The 25,629-nt window shown below is 38.1% G+C and overlaps 1 protein-coding gene across 1 annotated transcript in view; it reads left to right on the plus strand.

The window, feature by feature from the left end:
- TTC28 (tetratricopeptide repeat domain 28) overlaps positions 1–25,629 on the plus strand; it is a 703,674-nt gene that overhangs the window by 326,560 nt on the left and 351,485 nt on the right. Inside the window, exons 3-5 of the mRNA XM_023741786.1 lie at positions 1,045–1,192; positions 10,655–10,927; positions 11,900–12,030. Of these exons, the coding sequence (XP_023597554.1) occupies positions 1,045–1,192; positions 10,655–10,927; positions 11,900–12,030 (552 nt within the window). The remainder of the gene's footprint in view (positions 1–1,044; positions 1,193–10,654; positions 10,928–11,899; positions 12,031–25,629) is intronic.

Genomic DNA, 25,629 nt, shown 5'->3' on the forward strand with positions numbered 1-25,629 from the left:
AATAAAATTGTACATTAAGTGTATTTAGTAGTTTAAGAGTTCATTGAGATCTCATGAATACAGTTTGTGATAATTTCAGAGTATATTAGGCTGAAAAAGTCAAGTTTGTGTTATTAACAGTATTGTAAGAGTATTTAAGTTAAATAGGAGGCCAAGCATTTTCGAAGCAAATGTTGTCATATAAACAATTAATTCATTAATAATGTATCATTTTTATTTATTACTTAATCAGGTACAAAGTGCTTTGCAGGTAACATAGTAGCAACACTTTGTTCATTTATTTGACTTTACTCTGTGTACTTGAAAACAAACTGTACTTTCTTAAAACTATTATAAAATTTAAGTATTTTGTTAGTTCTCTGGCCTTTTCTGCAATTAGCCAGAAGAAAGAATGTTTTCCTATAATCACAGATGATACTACTATTTTTAAAGTAATCCAATTAAAGAACAAAAAGGACAACAATCTTGTTTTTAAGTAAAGCACACATATTTTAGATAACTGCTTTTAAATGTTATGTTTGAAAGACAAAATTAAAAGTATGTAGCCATGTTATGTTATTCATTATTAAAAGTACCTTGATAATAATTATACATTGATTTTTTCCCTTTAATTATATAAGGGGGAAATATAAAATTGAGTATTTCTCATATATCTTGCATTGTAGCAGAGACCGTGGTGAGATATAAAAAATCTGCAAACCCTGCCCTTAAGGAGCTTATGCTATTAAAGGTGGGTTAAGACATATTTTTAAGATCATTGAGAAACAATAAAAGCAATATGTGAATAAATGCCAAAGGATGTAGTAATATTACTAAGAGAAAAGAGTGAAAATTTTAAATATAAATTGCCTGGAAGAAGCATGTTTGCATTTTATAATGGTAGAAGAAATCAGATTTGACTACCAACTGTTTACTAGGTTTTTCAGCAAAGGTCATCTTCAGTCTCAGTTCTGCCGGCCTGTTGTTCTTATACAGAATCAACATTAGCTTTGCTGGAACACACTGCAATAAGTAAAACATACGTTATCTTTCCTTGATTTCCAGGCATACTTCCGACAGGGTGTTGCCCTCCAGTACCTCGGACGTCATGCCGATGCCCTGGCTGCATTTGCATCTGGGCTGGCTCAGGACCCCAAGAGTCTCCAGCTTCTGGTGGGCATGGTGGAAGCCGCTATGAAATCTCCCATGAGAGGTAAATATGATAAAAGTACACAGTCTGACATTAAAGTAGAACATCTCTAGTCTTCCAGGACTCTCAACTTGAGCATTGAGAATTGATTATCAAATTTGCCAAGATCTGATATTTAGACAAAAGAAGATTAAGAATCACTTTTGATAGCTGAATTAATGAGGCAGAAGGGGATGGTGGAAAGGCTATTGGAAGTTAGTGGACTTAGATTATATTCTTGAATTTTTATTAACCAATGACTCAACCTCTCTGGATTTTTGGGCTATTTAAATAACCAATCTGTTTGTCTTAGTTCTAAGATTCTGTAATTTGAAATCACAATACCCCAATAGTAAATTGCTTTGCCCTGGAGGACCAGTATGCCTTCTATAAGTAATCAAGTAAGAGAAGACATTAAAAAAACCAAAACTAAATCTGTTGCCATTGAGCTGATTCTGACTCACGGCAACCCTACGTGTTATAGATTAGAACTGCTGCATAGGGTTTTGTTGGCTGTAGTCTCTATGGAAGCAGATAGCCAGGGCTTTCTTCTGCACTGCTGCGTGGGTTCGAACTGCCAGTCTTTAGTGGTCAAGTGCACACTGTTAGCACCACCCAGAAACCTTCAGAGAAGACATTACATACTCTAATATTTCATGAAAAGATGTGGCTCTAACTATAGGCTGTGTCTAACATTATTCAGAGATGCATTAAAAGGTTCAGTTGAATTAAAAGATGAGAGAAACAGACAGACAGATACTCTTTTACAATTGTTCTCCCTGTTATTACTTTCACCTTATACCAATTGGAAGGAGCCCTGGTGGCACAGTGGTTAAGTGCTCAGCTGCTAGTGTAAAGGTTAGCAGTTCAAACCCACCAGCTGCTCCACTGGAGAAAGATGTGGCAGTCTGCTTCCATAAAGATTCACAACCTTGGAAACCCTATGCGGCCGTTCTACTCTGTCATATAGGGTCGCTGTGAGTCAGAAATGACTCGACAGCAGTGGGTATACCAGTTGGTATTCTTGAAAAGCAGTACTGTAGAGGTTGAAGGACATTTAAAGCCCAAAACAGATTGGCTTCACTGATATTGAGGGGTGAGTTCTTGGAAAGATTGGGCTGAAGGTGTACACCAGTTGTCATCTTAGGGGAGAGATATAGAGACTAAGACAGATCATGGCAAATAGTAGACACTTTTAATGTTTCTTATTACGTCAAGCAGAACTCTGTTTTTGTCTCTGAAATGGTAAGTTTTTGAATTTTTCAAAAAGGAGAATGATCCTAAAATTTTTGATGGACATATCATTAGACATTTTATCTAGTTTTGAAAATGTTTGCAGTGTTAGATAGTTTTAATATGGTAGCTAGTACTGTACTTGGATCTAAATATATGCTAAATCAAAGCTTGATGAACTAAATGGTACTCATATGGTCTCTGGACAATTCATAGCTATAAAAAAATATTTTCCTGAAAGTTGGGGATTTCATGTTTTAGGGAAAAAGTGGTGAGGAAACCTCTTTCATGCAATTTTATAACCCTGTACAAGGCTGAGTCTTTGCTGGAGAAACCTAATGGCTTCTCCCACTGGGGGACCTGCTGTTAATAAACTCTGACTTGGAGCACATGCTCTTTGGAGCTCCAGGGCTTGAGGGGAAATGGACAACAACGAAAAGAATCAATCTGTTTCTCCTTTCCATTTTTGTAGTATTTTCTCAGTCTTTTCCTGGCCCCTCCTGCAAGGAATTTACATGGAACATTTTGTATTTAGTTTATGAAGATAATACCTCTTTATTCTGAGGTGTTTCTGCTGCTGCCTTAGAATATTAGAGTGAATGTGTTTAGATCAGCAGAATCATACTTATCGTTTTGCGTTTGATACACTTTGGTTAGACAAACATAAGGAAATCTTCCCTGTACTTCGAGAAACAGCTCAGAGCTGCTGTCACCCTTAGGGTTTTCTGTGCTGTGTTCTTTCCCCGCTTATGGTGAGTGACCTAAGGCCAACGCTGGAGAAAGCAGCTTCTTACAGATGCCTGCAGCACTTCAATATTTTCTTCTCTTCCCTTAAGGCAATTTATCTCATTTATTTTTAGCATACTTTTACCACTGTACTATTCCGGGTGGGATATCTTATCAGTGTTTTCTACAGAGTCTGTTGCTTTGCAGTGTTGTTCTGTGCATCATCCCACATCTTAATGACCTCTCTTCTTGTCACATGGGTGTAATTCACAAAATCCATCATTACTTGCTGCCCATTTTTACCCACCGTTTCTCTGAGCCTCCTGCAGCTTTTGAAGTTTCTGCCATCGTTGGATAGCTGTGAAGTCGGGGTCGCTTTACATACAGGTCTGATCCGTTGTTGCAGTTGTTTTTGTTTTGTAATACTTAAATGCAACAGAAAAAACTCCCTATTCCAGGTGTGTCTATAAGCAGACAAAGCTTCCACAATGTGTACAGTGTTCCTGTGGTTTGATCTTTTTGGAAGTTTCAAGTTTTTTTTTTTTTTAAGCAAGGCCAACCTATATTAATATGTACTTGTTCCCTAGACATGCGTTATGTTTATCCATGTTGAAACTCATTTGTATTTTTTTATTGTTTCTGTATTTCTAATGGAATTAATTCTGTTTTGCTTTATTTGTATGCTTTCACTCATGCTCACAAACCAGATATCAGTTGATCTATTTTGGATATATTTATATTATTATATATAATGTAGTTCCCTTAAATCATTAATGAAAATAAAAAATAAGTATAAAATGAGCATCTCTTTTTCATGACTTAATTTATCCTCTTACTCTTCTCCATTTCTCTTTTTTAGATAGTCTTTCAGCAGTTTGGTTCATAGTATCTTATAGATGTTTAAGCAAATTTGTATGCTGTAGCATACTACTGCTGCCAACCGTGGATTTCATAATATAATTACAAACTGAGATTGAGTTTACCTTTATTTGTTCCTCTAAAGACGCCAGGACTGTTTCTTGCTTAGGGGTCTCTTGTGTATATTCTCTCTCCTACCGTTAATTTAGTAATCTAAAGACTATTACATTTATGGGCTATCACCTGTCGTGGTGTTTCTGCCAGCTCCAGAGAATCCAGGGAAGCTGATTTTATGAACTGCTGATGGAAAATGGCTGTTGAATGGATAAGCTTTTCTTTCAGGGTCCAATTGGGTTCACCTTTTATTTACCTATTGTCCACGCTCCATGCACTCTTTCCCTCTGATTCTCTTTTGGGTGTCGGTCACTTTTCACAGGAGGCCTGTTCATGCAATGGTATGTTGAAAACATAGGCTTTTGTTCCAAGAGATTGGAACCTAATTCCAGCTCTGCTGTTTGCCATTCCAGTCACTGAACAAGCTTGCTTTCCTCTCTCTACATACCTCTGTTTTTATTTGTCAGAGGGAAATGGTATTATCTATCTTCTCATGTTGCTTTGAGAATCAAGCACTAGAATGAGAAGGCAGGCTCCCCGTGGGATGTCTTCACCTCTGCAGTACGATGCCCTTATTCTCACTAAACGTAGCCACATTGCTGGTCCCACTCTTGTATTTATGGCAGCACATTGCTGTAGATGTGAAGCGTTGCACAGTATGCATGTCTCCTTTAGGAACACTTATTGGTGAAGATTGTCTCAGGCCTCACTGCCAGAAAACACCGTGTTTCTCCTGAGTGTTGGTGTATTTTTATCTAAAATGTTCTGGGAATTTTGAAATCAATCCTGTATCCTTTTGCTTTATCTACTATGAAGCTTAGAGTCCAGTGTGCTGCCACCTCTAGGAATTGTGCTGGGCCTTACAGTCTGCCTCTTTGTGTGCTGCCTTGTTTGCTGCTTGAGTTTTGTTTGACCCTTATTCTCCATTCACTCTGACTTCGGTATTTTTCTATCGTATTTCCATTCACGGGAAAAAGAGCGGTATTTCTCCAGAGTGTTGGTATATTTTTATCTAAGAGGTTCTGGGAATGTTGAAAATGATCATTTAGCCCAATAAATGGTTAAAATCAAAAACTAAGCAAATACTATGCACCTTATTTCTCAATTCTGCTTTTTGGGGGAATACTTCCCTCTCATGATACTTTCCCTTCTTCCTTGTCAGTATACCACACACGTCATAGTTGCTGTCCTCTCTTTGGCACCCTGTTTTAGAGATTTGTTCCAGGATTGTTTTTCCCAGTCTTCTGGATTTGCCGTTCAGTGCTATAGTTTAGTGATATATCCAAGAATAATTGTCACTGATATCATCAGATTTTTCGGAAAGCTGAGGCCTTTTTGGTCACTTATGCTAGGGGAATGTTATAAGGGTAACTTGGAAGGCTCCAGAAGGCCTCCACAGTGCCTAAGACGGATTAATGTCCGTAAAAATATTAGCTTATCTTGAAGGTGATTTATAGGAGACAGTCAGTAGAGTATCATTTCTTTGGACTAAGGCATTGTCTCTATTAAATTCATTTATTTCTCAATTTCTATAATTTTATATTCTAAATATGTCTGAAATTTATCCCTTGCTCTCCATCTCTTTTGTCATTGCCAAATATAAGACTTCATCTGTATTCCCTCTAACTGGTTTTCCTGGCTTTTCTCTTCCACAACAGTTCGTGCTTTGCTTTGCTTTGCTTTCCTTCCAGAGTGAACTTTCTAAAATGTAAGTCTGATCTGCCATTCCTTTATTCATAATTCTGAATTTCCCCTCATTGCCTACAGGATAGAGGCCAACCTCCTTTAGTATGTGAGACCTTGCCTCCCTTTCATTCTCATTTCCAGGTACTTTCGACTAAAACCACCTGCAACTCCTGGAAAACACTGTGGTTTCTCACACCTCCAATTTCTAATCAGATGTCACTTCTTCCGGGAAGCCTTCCCAGTCCTACTCTGGGAGAATGCTAACTCCTTTGGCTCCCATAGCATCTTTTCACAATTCTAAGAATTATGGATTGAAATTCAGGCCGGTATTTTATATAGTGCTAAGAAAGAAAAACATACTGAGTCAATGATGACACAATCCCTTTTTAATCACTTTATTTTATACATATAAATGCATATGTACATACTGATAGAACTCCTTAAAACCTTCTTAGGCATAGAAAATGAACCATTGTGAGGCACCATCAAGTTCTGATACAGTAACCCAACTTCAGAGATGTTAATATGTGAATAAATGTGCATCTCAGACTTGATGAAATAATAGTCTCTCTCTTAGCTGAATGCATTGCGATTATTTGTTTACATATTAGCTTCATACAAGCCTACAGGTTCTTCAAGTTTCAGGACATGTGATTTTGTTCACCTTTGTATTCTTAAAGGCTTTACATTTAGAAAGCACATCACAGGTGCTAGTCAATTTTGCAAAGGGCCTTTGTGTTCTTATAGAGTTGGTTTGACATTGGCTGTTCCGTATATTATGCATAGCTTCTAGAAAGAAAAACATCTTAACAGCTATAGGTTGCCAAAACTCTGTTCCACTTAGCCTAATAAAATAAATAAATTAGTCCCTTTCCTAAGTTTACCCTAGGATAGGAATTAGAATCATAGAATAGTAGAATTAGAAGGAATCTTAGAGCTCACTCAATCCAACTTATACATTTTTTATGTATTTTTAAAAAACATTTCTTACCGATTTTACTCATCAGTAGCATGTGTAACTGCTAACCAGTGCTTCTCATTAGGGGGCTTGGACAAATGAGACATAATTACATATATAGCCCTGGTAGTGTAGTAGTTAAGAACTCAGCTGCTAACCAAAAGGTCGGCAGGTCAAATCCACCAGTTGCTCCTTGGAAACCCTATGGGGGCAGTTCTACTCCGTGCTATAGGGTCGCTATGAGTTGGAATCGACTGGACAGCAACGGTTTGATTTTTAATATAAAAACCATTTGCTGTCCAATTGACTCCAGCTCATGGCAACCCCGTATGTGTTGAAGTAGAACTGTGCTCCAAGGTTTTCAATGGCTAATTTTTTGGAAGTAGATCACCAGACCTTTTTTCCTAGGCACCTCTGGGTAGGCACGTACCTCTAACCTTTTGGTTAGCAGCCAATAACTGTTTGCACCACCCAGGGACTCCTTCTATATGTGTGTATATGTGTGTGGGGGGGTGTGGGTGTATGTCTATATGTATACATAATGTCTGTATGTACGTATACATGTGCATATTTAGACACAGGTATAGATTTGTGTAACCACTACCATAATCACACCTATACATTTGACAGAATGAGGAGACTGAGGTTATGTGTCTCTGAAATCCAGGTCTCTTTATCCTTAGCTCAGTATATATAAATATTTTTTAGTTTACTTTAGATGAATGTTTACGGAACAAATTAGTTTCTCATTAAACAATTAATACACACATTGTTTTGTGACATCGGTTGCCAACCTCATGACATGTTAACATTCTCCCCTTCTAGACATTGGGTTCCTCGTTACCGGCTTTCCAGTCCCTTCTTGCCTTCTCGTCCTTGCCCCTGGGCTGGTGTGCCCATTTAGTCTCGTTTTATTTTATGGGCCTGTCTAATCTTTGTCTGAAGGGCTCAGCTCAGTATTTTTGCCATTATTCCACATCAGCTTCCTTCCCTACAAATAATCTCTGGTCATTCAAACTGGCCTGTCATTCTGTATACTTGTCTTTTTCTGGCACCTTTGTTTAGGGCAAGCCTTCTGCCTAACATGCCCTGCACTCTTAGGAAAAAACAGACTTATCTAAGTTCTGCCCTTTCTTCAAGTTTTGTTTCCATGAAGCTTTCCTATTGCCCTTGATGATCAGTTCCTTTTACAAACTCTTAAAACATGAATGTTAGCCGGCATCATAATTTATCTTTTAATGCATTTGTATTCTCTTTCCTATATACTGCAAATGGAAATTTGATATTTTGCTTCTCTTTTCTTCAATTTCATGTTCATCTAGTGAAAAATTGTACCGTTGATGTTTCTTTCTCTTTTGAAAATCTTTTGGGTAGTCCTTTTAGCCCTCTAACTGTGGCAGTGTTCTTTCGTCTTTCTACCATTGGTGTATAGTTTGCAAGGCTTGGTCAGATGGCCCTTTCTCTAACTTAGCTGTGGTTGCTAGGGGAGAAAAGTCACCAGCTGAAGCATAGTCTCTTTGCTGGTTATCGGTCAGGTTGGGATGGCAGTGTCAGACACTCTTTCTCTCTGTTTTGGGAATTCCCCATCTTATCCTGCCTCCTACTTTCCACTATAAATCTGAAAACACCAGATTTTCACATTACCATCTTCCTTTGCAGCTGGGCCCTGACTTTAATCAGGAGCTAAAGGACAGCCCAGAATTTGTTCTGGGGGTGGGCAGCAACAGTGATATCCATCTTCCAAGGGTGGCCTTCGGTGGTGGTGGGGCAGCGTTGCAAGCTGTGGCATCATCTGTTTAGGTGCAGTGCTTGTCTTACCTTCACTAGGCAGCTTTTGTGGCATGGCTTTGACTGTGGGCCTGGAGACCTGGTTTCCCACTCTTGCCAGTGGTACTCAGTGCATTTCTATTCTACTTAAAACCAGCCCAAAATGGTTTCTGTTGCTAGCAACTAAGAATCATGCCTGGTATGGTATTAGAGCGCTTCAGTAGGTTGTCATCTTGGCTCTGTCTCAAGCTGTCTGACCCTGGGCAAATCACTTAAATACTCAGATTCTTCATTTCTAAAATGAGAGTATTAAAGGATTTTCAAGATCTTTTCAGCTCTAGAATTCTATATTTTTTGTTGCTGCTAATTGGCCAGTGGGATGCTGATGTGATCATCATTGCTGCCAGCTCCATCAGTGGATACCACCAAAATTCTGCTTGGAGTATTTCAGTGTGGTATTTATTGTTGTTCTCTGTACTAGCAATCCTGTGTTCTTGTGCCTGCATTTAACTGAACTGGTTAGTGTTTACTGGTACTGTGCACTGCAAATTCTCGCTTGCATCTTGGCAGGTGTAAAAATGTTCTTTGTTCTCTGTTTAGTGAGCTGATTGAAGGGAAAAAATGCTTTAGGCGCCATAGGTTTTGAGGTTTCTGTGGTAATGTTGATTCAGGCGAGAGCTCCTTAGTAGAGTTGAGACTTGAAGTCATAAATTGTAAAAATTACATTTTAATGCAGTACTGTTGGCTAGGAGAGTCAAGATTTAAAGAGCCCAACCTTTTTATGGTTTTTACATATGCGCAGTGGAACAACTAATGTGAAATAGTTTTTCAGGAAAGCTAATAACAAAAGCATTTTAAGTATCACCTCATTGTAGAGCTACAGTCAATAGCTCTGCAATTGTCTTAAAACAAACGAACAAACAAACGAACAGGGAGAATGGGGAGAAAGAGGTTGGAGGTCATCCACATTCAAACTTAGCTTCAGATGGAAAGAATCTCCCTGTGGCTACCTGGCCCCAAATCTGTGTCCTTTCTAAATACCACATAAAATAAAATGAGATTAATATTAATTTTGTCTTCCATCTTACCTTACTAAACATGGATGATTTTTTAGTGGTTTCTGTCATGACCACAGCAAAAATTGATAAAGTTTTTTGATTTGGGCATGGTGGTCACAGAAGGTGGCTGCTGAAGATGACAGATACTTTGTCGTAAGAGCTTCTTTTACTGCATCTTCTAGGGGTTTCTTAATCAGTCATTCACATTCACGTTAAACAAATATTTATTGAGTGACAGTGCATTGGGGGCTTTCAGCTGTGTGGCAATGACGAGTTTTTTATTGAGTGCCTACATTCAGCCAATTCTATGGAGTTATGATAAGGTATAAAACAGTACTGTAGACATATTATGAGGAGGGACCAGTCCCTGGAGAAGGACATCATGTTTGGTAAAGTAGAGGGTCAGTGAAAGAGAGGAAAACCCTCAACTAGATGGATTGACACAGTAGCTGCAACAATAGGCTCAAACAGCAATGATTGTGAGGATGGCGCAGGACTGGGCAATGGTTTGTTCTCTTGTACATTAAGGTCGCTATTAGTTGGAACCAACTCGACCGCCCCTAACAACAACATAAAAGAGTCCTACAATGGTCTTTAGATTTAGCCGAGGAAAGGTAAAAATAAAATTTAACACATGTGAAACAATTCTAAAATAGTTGAAGGCCAAACTGTGTGATACTAACTATATAAGTGCGGTAGGAGTTCAGATAGAAAGAGTAATGTTGGCTACAGGATCTGGGGAGTGCTACTTGGTAGAGGTGGTGTTTGAGGGATGTGCTTATAATATTCTGAGAGGCCAGCAGGTCACGGGGGGAGTAATTCAGGGAAAGTGGCATATCCTGATCCAAGAATGACCATGGCTTACGAATGCGAGAGCGAGGAGGAGGAAATACTAGATTGGGGATTGGGAACAGGGAGTCATACGGGTTAAGTGGAGAGTTAGGGTGGTGCTGGATTAAAGGCTGAAGAGTTTGTAGTTGAAATAGGCCATAAAAAGTATAATAAACATTTGTTTCTACAGTATATTAGAAAATATGATTTTGTGTATCTTCCTCCATTTTCCTGTATTCTTTTGTTTTCTGTCAGATTCCCTGGAACCTACTTACCAGCAGCTTCAGAAAATGAAACTGGACAAGAGTCCCTTCGTGGTTGTATCTGTGGTTGGGCAGGAACTCCTGACGGCCGGCCATCATGGGGCCTCTGTGGTTGTCTTAGAAGCTGCTCTGAAGATTGGCACCTGCAGCCTCAAACTGAGAGGTTCCGTTTTCTCTGCCCTGAGCAGTGCTTACTGGTCTCTTGGGAACACAGAGAAGAGCACTGGATACATGCAACAGGACTTGGATGTAGCCAAGACCTTAGGTAGAGTTATGTTTCTCTTCTTTATTTTAGTGCAGAAAGGAAGCTAACAAAGCTGATTAGCCTGACATGAATGGGGATAACATATGCAATGAAAATTGTGTTTCTAGAACAGTGTCTGTTTTAGAGTACTCAGATCTTTAGGGATTTTCAGATAACAAGGTACCAAGGACCGTAAAAAGCTAAGAGATGTGAATTAACACACTCATTGCCCTCCTCAGAGATTTAGACTTACAGATTTAATATCCCAAAACATAGTATTGGTAGGTGAATTTTTCATGTTAATTTTCATTTTTGCCTCCATTGACATGTATCATCATTTTGTTGGAGGAGACAGTATTGAGTAGTGGTTAAGAGCATGGACTTTGGAGCCAGACTGCTGGGTTTAGAATCCTGGCTGTGCCACTTACTGGCTGTGTGGTTTTGGGCAAGCGACCTAAACTCTCTGTGCCTCAGTTTCCTCATTGGTAAAATAAGTGTGGCCTATGATTATGATTGTCATTTATGATGATTATTCAAGGAACGTGTAGGATTGCGTTAAGAGAAAGGGTATAGTGAATCTACCATCAGTATACTCGTTAAGAGGCAACTTATTATAGTAGGTTTGGAGTCAAATGACTGAACCAACAAGCTGATGGTTCTTCAGCATTAAGGGTCATTAGCAGAGCGATGAGGAGACTCAAACAGCAGCTGGTTCGTGACAAGATTTTTAACCTCTCATTTCCAGGACACCTAAATTCCTGACTACAGTTTCATGTTATAATGACAGTAACAGCTCTTGTCCAGAGGTTTAAGTTCTAGGACCATAACACCCCACATAGGGACTTGTGGAAGAAAAAAAATTTTTCTAAAAGAAGTCAAGTGAAATCTTAGGTAGTAAATGTGTGGTTCTTAAATTGAGATGTCCATTATATATTATAAATTATGCTATAACTTAAAGAAGTTTTATCTTTTTTTTTTTTTTAAACAACTCAGGTGACCAGACAGGGGAATGCCGAGCTCATGGGAATCTAGGCTCTGCATTCTTCTCCAAAGGAAATTACCGGGAGGCTCTTACTAACCACAGGCATCAGTTGGTGCTCGCCATGAAACTCAAGGATCGAGAGGTAGGAAGTTTATCTGCAGACCCTCCCCACTAAAAAAAAAAAAAATCAAAACCTGGAGTCTTTTTTTTTTTCTGTTCATAATGTTTCAGATACTTCAGATGTTGGGTGTCTACCATGTGTAGGCCTTACGTATAAAGAGATAAATACAATATGGTCCCTCACTCTCCGAGCTAACAGCTTGGTGGGACATGTTGTTCTTAACTCTCTTCAAATGTGGCATGAAGTAGACATATGTAAAATTAGCAAAAAGCTGTATCATCATGATATATTCATTCAGTTATAAGAAGCAAACATTGCACTTTGCCTGAGATCAAATATTGTTACTGCAAACCCTTTCATAGTGTTTCTTTGGTGGATTTTTAACTCATGTGGTAGAAACATATTAAGTCTGAGAGACCTGAATTGTAATGAGAAAGAATTATCATCCTAGACTTTATTAGAGAAAGGAAATGTAATATTCTCAGAGTTGACATCCAGTAGCTGCGACATGGTGAGAAAGTGCCTGCGGAGTAGAGAGTGGGATTTGAGTCAAACAGACCTAGATATGGCTCCCAGTTACAGCACTTCCTGGCTGTGGGATCTTAGGGAAGTTATTACTTAACTCCTCTTGGCCTTTGTTTTCTTGTTTAGGAAGTGATGATGTTTCTATTTATTTCGTAATGATTATGGTAGGATTATAAAGAATATATGTAAAGTGCCTAGCATGGTAACTGACACATAAGAGGAATTCCATAAATGGTAGCTTTTATTATAATATTATTATTAGAGAGAGAAGGTTAATAGCAGAGGCATTAAATAAGTTTATGAATCAATACATGTGTTGGGAAATATGTTTAGTTACATTTACATCGCAGAATTTCACTATAGGATATTACAAAGGTCAATTACATTATTTAAATGATCCAACAACATCAGTTCTCTGGAACATGGTCAGGCACTATGAAGGAATGGGGCTGGGGAGCGTTTGAAACTACCAAAATAGACCATTTAAAGGCCGTGGATTTTTGGCAATTTTATTCTTAGAAAAGTTGCTTAAACACTTTCCTCATTTGCCTTTTTACTCTTAGTTTACAAACAATTCTTATAAATTAGATGGTCTGATTTCTTGATGTTAAAGGAATGAAAAGAAGGATCAGACTTTTAGAGGCAGAAGTACTGATGGTGATTATATATAATAAATGGCATTAAGAAGTGAGAGCCAGGTTTAAAAACTAAAATAGCATAGTTGTTTAGATAGTATCATTTAGTGAAGGGACCAGTTTTGCTAGTTGCTGTAGAGTTGATTCTGACTCATGATGACCTTTTGTGCATCAGAGTAGGACTGTGCTCCATAGGATTTGCAATGGATGATGTTTTGGATGTAGATCGCCAGGCCTGTATTCCGAGGTGCCTTTGGGTGGATTCGAACCGCCAGCCTTTCAGTTAGCAGCGAAGCATATTAACCATTTGTGGCATCCAGGGACTCCTAGTGAAGGGACAGACAGCTATAAGTACATTAAGTGCTGCATTTATTCTCTATTTTTCTAACCTCCTGGATGTGTGCATTAGCTCGATTAATGGATAAGGTGGAAAGACTTTTAATTAGGGACATAGGAATGTCATAGGTATTAACAAGGAGGAGTGAAATTTTTCTGCCTTCCTCTTCTCAACAGTGTAACTTTCTATTGCATGTGTTATCTGGGTTTTATGAACTTGTGTTGTACTATATGTTGAGGAAGAGCATTCCAAGAACTAAGACTCCTGACAGACTAGGACTTCTGGCTAAGGTCTAGGCCAAATCTCCTCTTGTCCTAAGCGACTCCATCTTAGATTTCTAAATGTAGCTTCTGCCATATAATGCAGCCTGTCTGTAAAGTTTTCCACTGTACCTCTGACCTAGGTACCAGCAGTTCTACAGAAAGATGTGGTTTTGCCCACCTTGCTCTGCTTATTTCAAAATTTGTGGTTAAAAATGGCTGTTTCTAAGAAGAGATTATCCAGCTTTGTACAGGTGTTAGACATAGTATTAAACATGTGACTGTAAGTGGCTAAGTTGATTCTAAGAAGATACCCCTCCTTTAAGCCCCTTCAACCATACTTGTAATTTTCCAAATCTTTGTTCTAACTAACATAGCTTTTCTGTATCAAAACCCTTTTTCTCTCCTTAAGCATTAGAATACTTAGTATTTTCACTTACAATCATCCTGTTCCTTCAACAAACTCATTCCTTTTATATTTCAACAGAACTCACGCGTCGTAATACTAAAGTAACTGCGTTTAACACAGACTGCAGATGTCTAGATGCCAGGAAACATGGTTTTAATGGTCCGCCAGATCCTGTCGCCTAGAGCCACCCTTGCAAAGGAGGCCAACTCCTGCAAAGGTGTCAACTGAGACTGTCACCTGCAACTTTGTAAATGTTAAGCAATCAAAAATATTTTAGCTGTAACCTTCTGTAGGCGGTTTTTTCCTTCATAAGCTTCTGTATCACTGCAGCCCCTGAAGCACTTTGTTCAGATTATTCTGGCACAGTGTTTTCTATTTTGCAAGATGTTTTTTTTTTCTTTTTTTTTTTCGCTGTAATAAAACTCTGTTTCTAAACTTAAACAGACTCGTAGTTTTTCCACTACAACAATGTTCTTAAGAAATCACTGGATTATGAGGATGGAAGGGCTCCTGAGATACCACTGGTACCAGTTCCCACCCCTAAACCCTCCCATCTTAGAGTTGCCACCTACCCCAGGCACCCTGTTTCCGCCTTCCACTGACTTCTGCACAGCCCATACTGTAGTAGTTCACACAGCCTGCCTGTTGGGGAATCCTCCTTACATGTAAGTGAGAGACCCTGGGGCTGTTTTTTAAACCTATTTCCTTTTTTCCTTCTATTGGTAGATAAGCAGAACGTCCAGCTACCATTGTCAATGGTTTGTGGTCTGTCCTTTTCTAGGTTGAGTAAGGCTGTTCATTTTCTCCTCAACGTTTCTGATGGTCAAAACTTTAATAATTTTTATGACCCTCTTCTGGTTGCTTCCCCTTCACTCTGGCTCACTCAGATTGCTGGTTTGCCATAGCATGACAACATCAGAAGCCTCATTCTGGAATGTTCCTGCTGTCCACCAGATCATGCTCTTGCTCAGTGTTGCCCCAATCATATTTGTCTGATTCCTAGACTGACCTACAGATTTTGTCTTTTCTTTCACTGTGCATCTTTTCCCTTGTGTTTGCCTCTGGAATTAAAGGGTATCACTTATTTTCTTGGAGAAATTTAATTTTATTTTCTTACTACTTCTGTTAATTTTTAAGGTTGTTTTTGAGTGCTACTTCTTAATCAGTTGCTGTTCAGTCTGTTCCAACTCATGGAGACCCCATGTGTCAGAGTAGAACTGTACTCCATAGGGTTTTCAATCGCTGATTTTTCAGCAGTAGATCGCCAGAGCTTTTTTCCAAGGCACCTCTAGGTGGACTTGAACCTCCAGTCTTTTGGTTAGCAGCCAAGTGTGTTAACCATTTGCACCACTCAGGAAATCTTTCTGCTTCTTACCTGCCTGCACTTGACTAGAAATATTTATTCCTAAATTACCGAAATCAGCCACAGTTGTTAAAAGTGGGGTTAATATTGGTTCAGAACTTTAAGAACACACAGAATGTCTAAAGGGAATTATTTCAATAGTATGTATTTTATTTAGGTTCAAAATTTTAGTTTGCTAGGCTTTTGGATTGAAATGATTTATGTGATGTCTACTCCTGAGGCATTACATATGTGCAGAGTATTGTGCTGAGGGTTTGGGGCCTGGGGGTGTGATGTGGGGGTCACTTCCCTTGAGGGGCTTATATTCTCTTTGAGACAAAACTTCAACACAATGAACATCTTAAAACACTGCTTGATGAATGCTCTCTGAATGGCTACCAAGATTCTGGAATTCCAGAGGAGACACAGAGTGATACAGACTTGAGAAAGCTTCATGTAGCAGGTGGAACTCAAGCTGGGCAATGAATGAGAAGTAGAAATTGGCATATGGGGTTCTAAAACCTGGTAAGCATACCAGTCATGTTTTACTGAGTGATGAGTGCTGTGACTGATGAGGATACCAAACTGTGTCTTTCTGCCTTTTGCATCTTTGGCTGTAATAAATTTTAGAATTTTCCCAAGTAGCAAGATAGCAGCCCAAAACCAAAATCGTCCACTTACTTTAATAAGCGGTGGCCTTTTCTTTTATACAATTACTCTTAGCTTCTAATTAGGAAAGATGATACCACTGCATGGGAGTTTTCAATCTGACTAGCCTTCTGTCTATGCTAATGGCTTCAAAATTAATTTCAGGTGCCCACAGAGACCTTCTTGTGAGCAAGGCTTAGGACTAATTCTTCCCAATTCAGTCATGGCTGTGGTAGTGACACTGGAACAGACCTGAATGTTTTAAATTTGAGAGAACTGGAATGGTAACTGAAATGCAAAAAATTGCAGGTCGAAGCCCTGCTAGAAACCTAATCTTCCGCTTAGAAAACAAGGGCAGCATACGCATTGCATAGCAACCAAATCTCTTGCTTGTCGGATTTTGAGCAGAGCCAGAAACAGCGGTGTCCCGCTAAAAGATGGCAGCCAACTGCGCATCTTTGAATGTGTGTTGCTCTCCACAGTCCTGGCAGTAATCCAGGGTCATTACGCCTCTTCCGAGTCTCCCAATCCAGGGCTTCAACTCAAAATTTTTCCCATCCTGTTACTCTTTCAGATCACCCAAAATGTAAAAATTCAGATCTCTTCTGCTTTTGCTTCATCAGCCATGACTGAAGTAGTTTGAACCGGTTCGAAACCCTGCTTGTGAGCTAAAATTAGTTGTCAGAAGAATGCTTCAATTACATTGTATTGGAGATGTTCTCTATTCAGGGAATTTGATATGCAGATATGCTGATGACTCCACAAAGTTTTTATTGGACTGGATTTCTCTCCTAAGCTTCATATTTCTTTATCCAGCTGCCACCTGGACTCCGGCCTCCAAGTCAGTATGCCTAATGTGGAACCTCAATCTGGGCCTACTTCCACATTCACCATTTGTCCTGTTGCCCAAGACACCTCCTCCTGTCACTCTCGTGTTTGATTGGTTACTGGATTCTCTTTGTGCAGTAGAATTCTCTTTTCTGTCTTTCTCCCTTCTATCTCACCATCTTTTACCTAGACTATTGCAGTAACCTTCTCTTAAAATGTTTCACACTTTTTAACAGACATTCTCCTACAGGCCGAGGTGAGAAGGTGGATACTCCTTGAGTCTCTGAGCATAGCCTGAAGCTGTTGCCATGAACATATCACTTCTTTCAAGTATAGCGTGGTGGTTGAGAGTGTGAACTTAGATATTAGACAAACTTGGCTTTAAATTTTGGCTCTGCCACTTATTACCACGTGAGCTTAAAAATTACATAACTCCTCTAAGTGTACCGATGGACATTTGGATTGTTTCTAATGGGCTGTTGTGAAAATGCTACTATAAGCACTCTTGTACATATCTTTTGGTGAACATAAGCACTTCTTTCTGTTAAGTGTCTGATCATACGTGTATTTAGATTTAGTAGTTTTTTTCTACTTTTTCAAAGAGTTTGCACCAAGTTGTATCATCAGTAGTGTAAGGGATTATTAAACCTTAATAAAAAAAAAAAAAGTAAAAAGAAAAGGGTATATGAAAACGCATAAGTCTAAGCAAATAACTCTGTATGTTTAGATGTAGGAAATGATTCTAATATTGCCTACCTTGTTTATTGTTGTGGAAATTGAATGAGTTAATTCATGTAAACTGCGTACTTAGCACAGTGCCTGAAACATAATGATTACAAAAAAAGATGCTGCTATTATTGACGTTATCGTCATCAGCATTCCAAAATCCATATGAATGTTACATATGACTATGTAATATGTCAGTGTTTATTTTAGTGTAAAATTGTTTTTCTTCAAATATTCAAGTAAATTGACATTCCTGGAAAATGTACTATTTATTTTATTAGGTAGCTTTGTATACCTCTTATCACACTGGATATGTAAATATTCTAATATGTGAAATCCTGTTTTAACTCTTTCCTGATTCTAGTTTCTTCTTTCTCCAGCCCATCTCCTATAGAGCTCTTCGTGTTATCCTTTTAAAATATAGTTCTAATCATATAATTTCTCTGATTACATACCTTTGACACACCCCTTGATGACTTTTTCCTGCTCTGTATGCCATACTACTTCTTCAACTAATCTGTATGTCATATCCCTTATAATCTTTCATACAAGACTACTTGACCTACTTCAATAAATATGCCTTATGCTTTTGCCCTTCTACATCTTTACTCATTCTGGTTCCTCTGTGTAGAAGATCTGATCTTTGACCCATTGGTAGTGTTTTCCTTATTCAGGTTGAGTTGTTCATCTCCGCCTCACCAAAACTCCCTTTTTTAACTTCTAACTTCTCTACCCGGTATCATGGCAAATGTGGTGAAGTCCAATTTATCAATTCTTTTTTTTATGGTTAGTGCTTTTGTGTACTGTTTAAGAACATTTTGTGTATCCCAAGATCACATTTTCATATGACGCTGTATTGTTTTACTGTATGCATTTAGGGCTACTGACACTTGGTATTGATGTTTTTGTGTTTGGTTTGATGTAGGGGTCAAAGTTCATTTCTCCCCCTGTATGATTATACAAGTGACCTAGCACCATCTGTACAAGACTACACCGTAGTGCTGCTTTTGTCATAAATCAAGTATAAGGTATATGAAAAAAAAAAACCTGTTGCCGTCGAGTCAATTCCGACTCATAGTGACCGTATAGGACAGAGTAGAATTGCCCCATAAGGTTTCCAAGGAACAGCTGGTGGATTTGAACTGCTGACCTTTTGGTTTGTAGTCGAACACCTAACCACTGTGCTTCCAGGGCTCCATAAGGTATGTAAGAACTCTCTAATATGTTCTGTGGACTGGTATTGGCCATTTTAAATTTAACAGTCATACGGTGTGCTATGCTGGGAACGACAGATTGAAGAGGATTGATGTCACATTCATCATCAAAAAGAACATTTCAAGATCTGTCCTGAAGTACATCGCTGTCAGTGATAGGATAATATCCATACGCCTATCCAGTTAATATGACTGTTATTCAAATTTATGTACCAACCACTAATGCCATAGATGAAAAAATTGAAGATTTTTACCAATTTCTGCAGTATGTAATTGATCAAACATGCAGTCAATCAAGATGCATTAATAATTGCTGGTGATTGAAATGTGAAAGTTGGAAATGCAGAAGAAAGATCAGTAGTTGGAAAATATGGCCTTGGCGATATAAACAGGCGGGAGATGGCATAATAGAATTTTGCAAGACCAACGACTTATTCATTGCAAATACCTTTTTCAACAACATAAATGGGAGCTATACACGTGGACCTCACTGGATGGAGTACACTGGAATCAAATCGACTACATTTGTGGAAAGAAACAATGGAGAAGCTCAATATCATCAATCAGAACAAGGACAGGGGCCGACTGTGGAACAGACCATCAATTGCTCATGTGTAAGTTCAAGTTGAAGCTGAACAAAATTAGAACAAGTCCATGAGAGCCAAAGAATGACCTTGAGTATATCCCACCTGAATTTAGAGACCATCTCAAGAGTAGATTTGATGCATTTAACACTAATGACTGAAGACCAGACAAGTTGTGAAATGACATCAAGGACATCATACATGAAGATAGCAAAAGGTCATTAAAATGACAAGGTAAAAAGAAAAGACCAAAATGGATGTCAGGAAAGACTCTTGAACTTGCTCTTGAATGTAGAGTAGCTAAAGTTAAAGGAAAAAATGATGAAGTAAAAGAGCTGATCAGAAGATGTCAAAGGGCAGCTGAAGAACACAAAGTAAAATATTATAATGAAATGTGGAAAGACCTGGAATTAGAAAACTAAAAGGGAAGAACACGCTAAGCATTTCTCAAACTGAAGGAACTGAAGAGAAAATTCAAGCCTTGAGGAATACACAGAGTCACTGTACCAAAAAGGCTTGGTACAATGGTTTTTTCAACCATTTGGGAGGTAGCATATAATCAAGAAATGATGATACTGACTGAAGGAAGAAATCTAAGCTGCACTGAAGGCATTGGCAAAAAACAGGGCTCCAGGAATTGATGGAATACCAATTGAGATGTTTAAAAAAAATGGATGCAACACTGGAAGCACTAACTTAGCTCTGCCAAAAAATTTGGAAGAGAGCTACCTGGCCAACTGACTAGAAGAGATCCATATTTGTGACCATTCCAAAGAAAGATGATCCAACAGAATGCAGAATTTATCAAACAGTATCAATATCATATGCAAGTAAATTTTTGCTGAAGATAATTAAAAAACGGTTGCAGCAGTACATCAGCAGGGAACTGCCAGAAATTTAAGCTGAATTCAGAAGAGGATGTGCAATGAGGGATATCATTGCTGATGTCAGAAGGATTTTGGCTGAAAGCAGAGAATACCGGAAGGATGTTTACCTGTGTTTTATTGACTATGCAAAGACATTTGACTGTGTGGATCATAACAAATTATGGGTAACATTGTGAAGAATGGGAATTCTAGAACAATTAATTTTGCTCACGTGGAACCTGTACATAGACGAAGAGGCAGTCATTCGAACAGAACAAGGGGATACTGATTGGTTTAAAATCAGAAAAGTTGTGTGTCAGGATTTTATCCTTTCATCATACTTACTCAATCTGTATGCTGATCAAATAATCTGAGAAGCTGGACAATATGAAGAAGAATGTGGCATCAGGGTCGGAGGAAGACTCATCAGCAACCCGCGATATGAAGATGATGCAGTCTGGCTTGCTGAAAGCAAAAAGGACTTGAAACACTGATAAAGATCAAAGACTACAGCCTTCGGTATGGATTACACCTCAACATCAGATAACAAAAGTCCACACATCTGGACTAATAAGCAACATCATAGTAAATGGAGAAAATATTGAAGTTGTCAAGGATTTCATTTTACTTGGAATTACAGTCAACGCCCATGGAAGCAGCAGTCAGGAAATCAAATAATGTATTACATCTGGCAAATCTGCTGCAAAAGACCTCTTTAAAGTGTTAGAAAGCAAAGATGTGACTTTGAGGACTAAGGTGCACCTGACCCAAGGCATAGTATTTTCTATCACCTTGTACGCATACAAAATCTGAACAATGAATAAGGAACACCGAAGAAGAATTGATGCCTTTGAATTATGATGTTGGCGAAAAATATTGAATATACCATTGACTGTCAGAAAAATGAACAAGTCTGCTTGGAAGCAGTACAGCCAGAATGCTCCTTAGAAATGAAGATGGTGAGACGTTGTCTCATGTACTTTGGATGTGTTACCAGGAGGGACCAGACCCTGCAAAAGGATATCATGCTTGGTAAAGTAGAGGGTCAGTGAAGAAGAGGAAAACCCTCAGTGAGATAGATTGACCCAGTGGCTGTAACAACACGCTCAAGTATAGCAATGATTGTGAGGATGGCACAGGACTGCACAATGTTTCGTTCTGTTGTTCGTAGGTTGCTATGAGTTGGAACTGACCTGATGGCACCTAACGACAACTAATATTATGTTCTGTTGCTCTCTGTCTCTATCTTTGTGCCAATAGCATATTACCTAATTACCGTAGCTTTTCAATGAGTCTAGATATCTGATAATGTAATATCTATAGCTTTGTTCTTCTTCTGAATTTTTTTTAGCTTTTCTAGGTCACTTACATTCATGTGTGTGTGTATGTTTTAGAATTAGCTCCCAGTTCCCCCTTGTCTCTTGCCTCCTTACATATCCTGCTTGAATTTTAATTGGGATAGCATTGAATCTATAAATGAATTTGAGTTTCATAATCCATGAACATGGTATATTCCTCCACTTATTTAAGCCTTTTAAAATTTCTTCCAGCAGTGTTCTGTAATGTAGTTTTTAATGTAGAACTCTTGCATATCTTTCTTTGGTTTCATTCCTAGATATTTTTTTGGTATATGTATACTATTGTATAGGACATTTTAAAATTTCATTTCTCCTTAGCAAAATTTTAATCATTTATACTTAGCTGAATCATCTTTAATTTAGTGTAACTCCTTTCTACAGTACCCCCTCCTCCACTCAGATATTCAACAGTCCTTAGAATAGGGTTATTTGTTCTGCCATCTGTATTCCTATGGAATTTTTTTTTATTTTTTCATTTTTATCGTTACATATTCATAAGATTTTCACTGACTAATTTTTTCAAAAGTAGACTGTGAGGTCCTTTTTCCTAGTCTGTCTTAGTCTGGAAGCTCAGCTGAAACCTGTCCACCATAGGTGACCCTTCTGGTATTTTAAATACCAGTGGCATAGCTTCCAGCATCACAGCAACACACAAGCCACCACAGTACAACAAACTGACAGACATGTGAGTTTGCCATGAGTCAGAACTGACTTGACGGCACCTAACAACAACAATTGTTACAAGAAGTAGTATGTGAGTTAGTTATTGATATAAAAGATTGAAACACTAGTCTTTCTATCCTTCTACACCTACACCGTCCGTTGTGGTATCCATTACCATATGTGCCTATTGAGCATTTAAAATGTGGGTGCTTTGAATTGAAATGTGCTGTAAGTGTAAAATGTACACTGAACTCCAAAAGTTAGAATGAAAAAAAATGTCATTGCTAAGTTTTTGTATTGACTACAACATAATGATAATATTTGGGATATATTGGAAAATATATTACAATTACTTTATTCTTTAAAAAAAAATTATGTGGTTACTAAACCACAAACAAAACCAAACCTGTTGCTGTCAAGTTGATTCTGACTCATAGCAACCCTATAGAATGGACTAGAACTGCCCAATAGGGTTTCCAAGGAGTGGCTGGTGGATTTGAACTGCCAACTTTTTTGATTAGCAGTTGTAGCTCTTAACCGCTGTGCCACCAGACTCCATGTGATTATTAGAAAGCTGAAATTACATTTCTGGCTAACATTATGTTTCTATTAGTGTGGTTCTAGCCCATTTTCAAGTATATATGTATGTGTAAAAATGTATGGTTTTATTTTGTTTTTCATAAATGGAAGTACGACATTCTTCTCCAAATGGCTTTTTTCACTTAATAGTCTTGAATCTCTTTTTACATCAGAACATATAGATCAACCATATTCTTTTGAACTTCCGTGAAGTAATATATATAATGGACGTACCATTCATCTGCTGATGGACAAGCAGGGAGTTTTCAGTATCTTTTTTTGCCATTACAAATATTGTTGCAGTAAAAAAAGCCCCGTACAAGTCTCACTGTATATATTTAGGACTAGCATAGGCTTTGAGAAGTTGGACAGCAATTAAATTTAATAGATTCTCCCAAAATGTTCATTAAAAAGTCTGTTCTAAATGCTCCAGCACTTGGTATTAATCTTTTACATTTTTTTTTCCAATTGATTTGCAAACCATAGTACTCAGTGATACCTCAGTTATAGCATTTATCGTTTATTTGTTTGTAGTGTTGGCCTTCTCCAGACTGTATAACTGGGAGCTCCTGGAGGGAAAGAAGCACAATCTCATTCATTCATTCATTTAACATGTGTTTGCTTGGTGCTTACTGTGTGTCAGGAGCTGTATGCTTTTTGGTATAAATATGCCATCATTCTTTCCCTTGACGAGCTCAAATCTCCTGCCAACTGTACTGCAGTGTTCCAGTTACGGTCTGGTGTTGATAAATGCTTATTGGCCTGGCAGAAAAACACTGAAGGTTTTTAGGTAAAGAATGTTTTCCTCTCCTTGGCTTTTATGGGTGGTCATCTTTATTTTACTCAAAAGTGGAGAGGAATGTTTATGAAGCCCAGTAGTAAATATCAAGTAAAATTTAGTCTTCTTTTCTTTTCTGCAATTACTTTGTTGTAACTAAAATCTAAAATTTATGTTCAACGAGGATACTCTTTATATTCTAATAATGCCTACCGCATAAAAGCTCTTTTAAAATGAAATTTCATTATTTGTGATTTTAGAGAATAAATCATAATTGTTATCAATTTTTAAAACTTGTAGGTTCATATTAACAGTTACTGGCAAAAAGAAAAGAATACTTGACTTTGTGAGAAAATTGAGCCTTCTGGATTTCCTTTAGGAAGTGGCTACAGGAAATTAATTAGATGATCTTTGATGACATCATCCAAACCACAGCACTGTCTCTGAAAACAATGCTATTTTTCTTGGACCTTTATGCAGACGTTTTGTACGCCATGTATATTGTTATATGATTTGCGCTAGTGCTAATATGAAATCCACACAAAAGTTTGTGTGTGTGTGTGTGTGTGTGAGAGAGAGAGAGAGAGAGGAAAGAAGAAGGGGGAAGGGAAAAAGGAGGAGGAAGGGAGGGCGAGAGGGAAGAAGAGAGAGAGGGAGAGAGCAAGAGAGAGAGAGAATGAATGAATGAATGAATGTGAATGTAGTGAGGTAATTATTTTATTTCCAGTAGTACAGGAGTTAGAGTTAAAAGGTAAAAAGCATTCCATTTTAGCAGAGAATCGTATCCGCATAGGGAATATTAATTTCAGGAGGGGATGGCTTAGCAACCTTTTCGGTGGTGTGTATCTTACAGGCTTTTGAGAGACAAACAGAATTGTTAAGCTGTAACTCTTCAAATCACTGAAGACTGTAGGGCTTGGAAAGTAGACACTTGCCAAGAATGGAGCCAGGACCTCAACTTCTTGATTTTGCTCTTTATTTTGTGTTATAAATCAGCTGTCCATTTGGGCTTGTAATGAGTTATAAAAAGCTCTTTTTTCTCCTGCTGATAACATAGTTTTTGCCTCAAAAGAATTTGCATACCCAGTGAATATGTGTATATGTTTGTGCAATGTATGATATATCTGTTAAGTCATCCTTCAGCTGTTCTATGTTTTCAAACTATATTTTTCAAGTTCTACTTTATCATCAATCCACATACTATATTTTTATTTTTCCTCTTCCAGCCACAGCATTTTGCAGCCTGTTCTTATACAGAGTAGATAGAACTTCAGACTAGGAATTAGGAGATTTAAATTTGAACCGTGGTTTTGCCATTAGAGGCCATATATCATGGTTAGGCCTCTTCTGGAAGCTCTCTGGGCTGCTAGTTTGCCATTTGTAAAACAGTAAGACCAGATTAGATTATCTCTAGAGCCATATTGCTTAACACGGTAACCATTAGCCACATGTGATTATTTTAACTTAATTAAAATTAAATAAAATAAAAAGTTCAGTTCCCTAACCACATTTTAAGTGCTCAGTAGAAAAATGTGGCTGCTGTTAACTGCCGTTGAGTCACCCCGACTCATGGCGACCCCATGTGTTGCAGAATAGAACTGTTCCATAAGGTTTTCTTGACTGTAATCATTACAGAAGCAGATTACCAGGACTTTTCTTCTGTGGAGTGGCTCGGTGGGTTCGAACCACCAACCATTAGGTTAGCAGCTGATCGCAAACTGCCTGTGCCACCTGGGCTCTGTGTGTGTGTATGTAGTATATGTATATACGTAAATATATGTATATATACATAAATATATGTGTATATATTTGTTGTAGAAATACAGGATAAAGAAAAATGATACAAGAGAATATTTGAAGAAATAACA

Source organism: Trichechus manatus, unplaced genomic scaffold (genome assembly GCF_000243295.1).
Source record: "Trichechus manatus latirostris isolate Lorelei unplaced genomic scaffold, TriManLat1.0 scaffold00190, whole genome shotgun sequence".
Taxonomy (NCBI): Eukaryota; Metazoa; Chordata; class Mammalia; order Sirenia; family Trichechidae; genus Trichechus; species Trichechus manatus.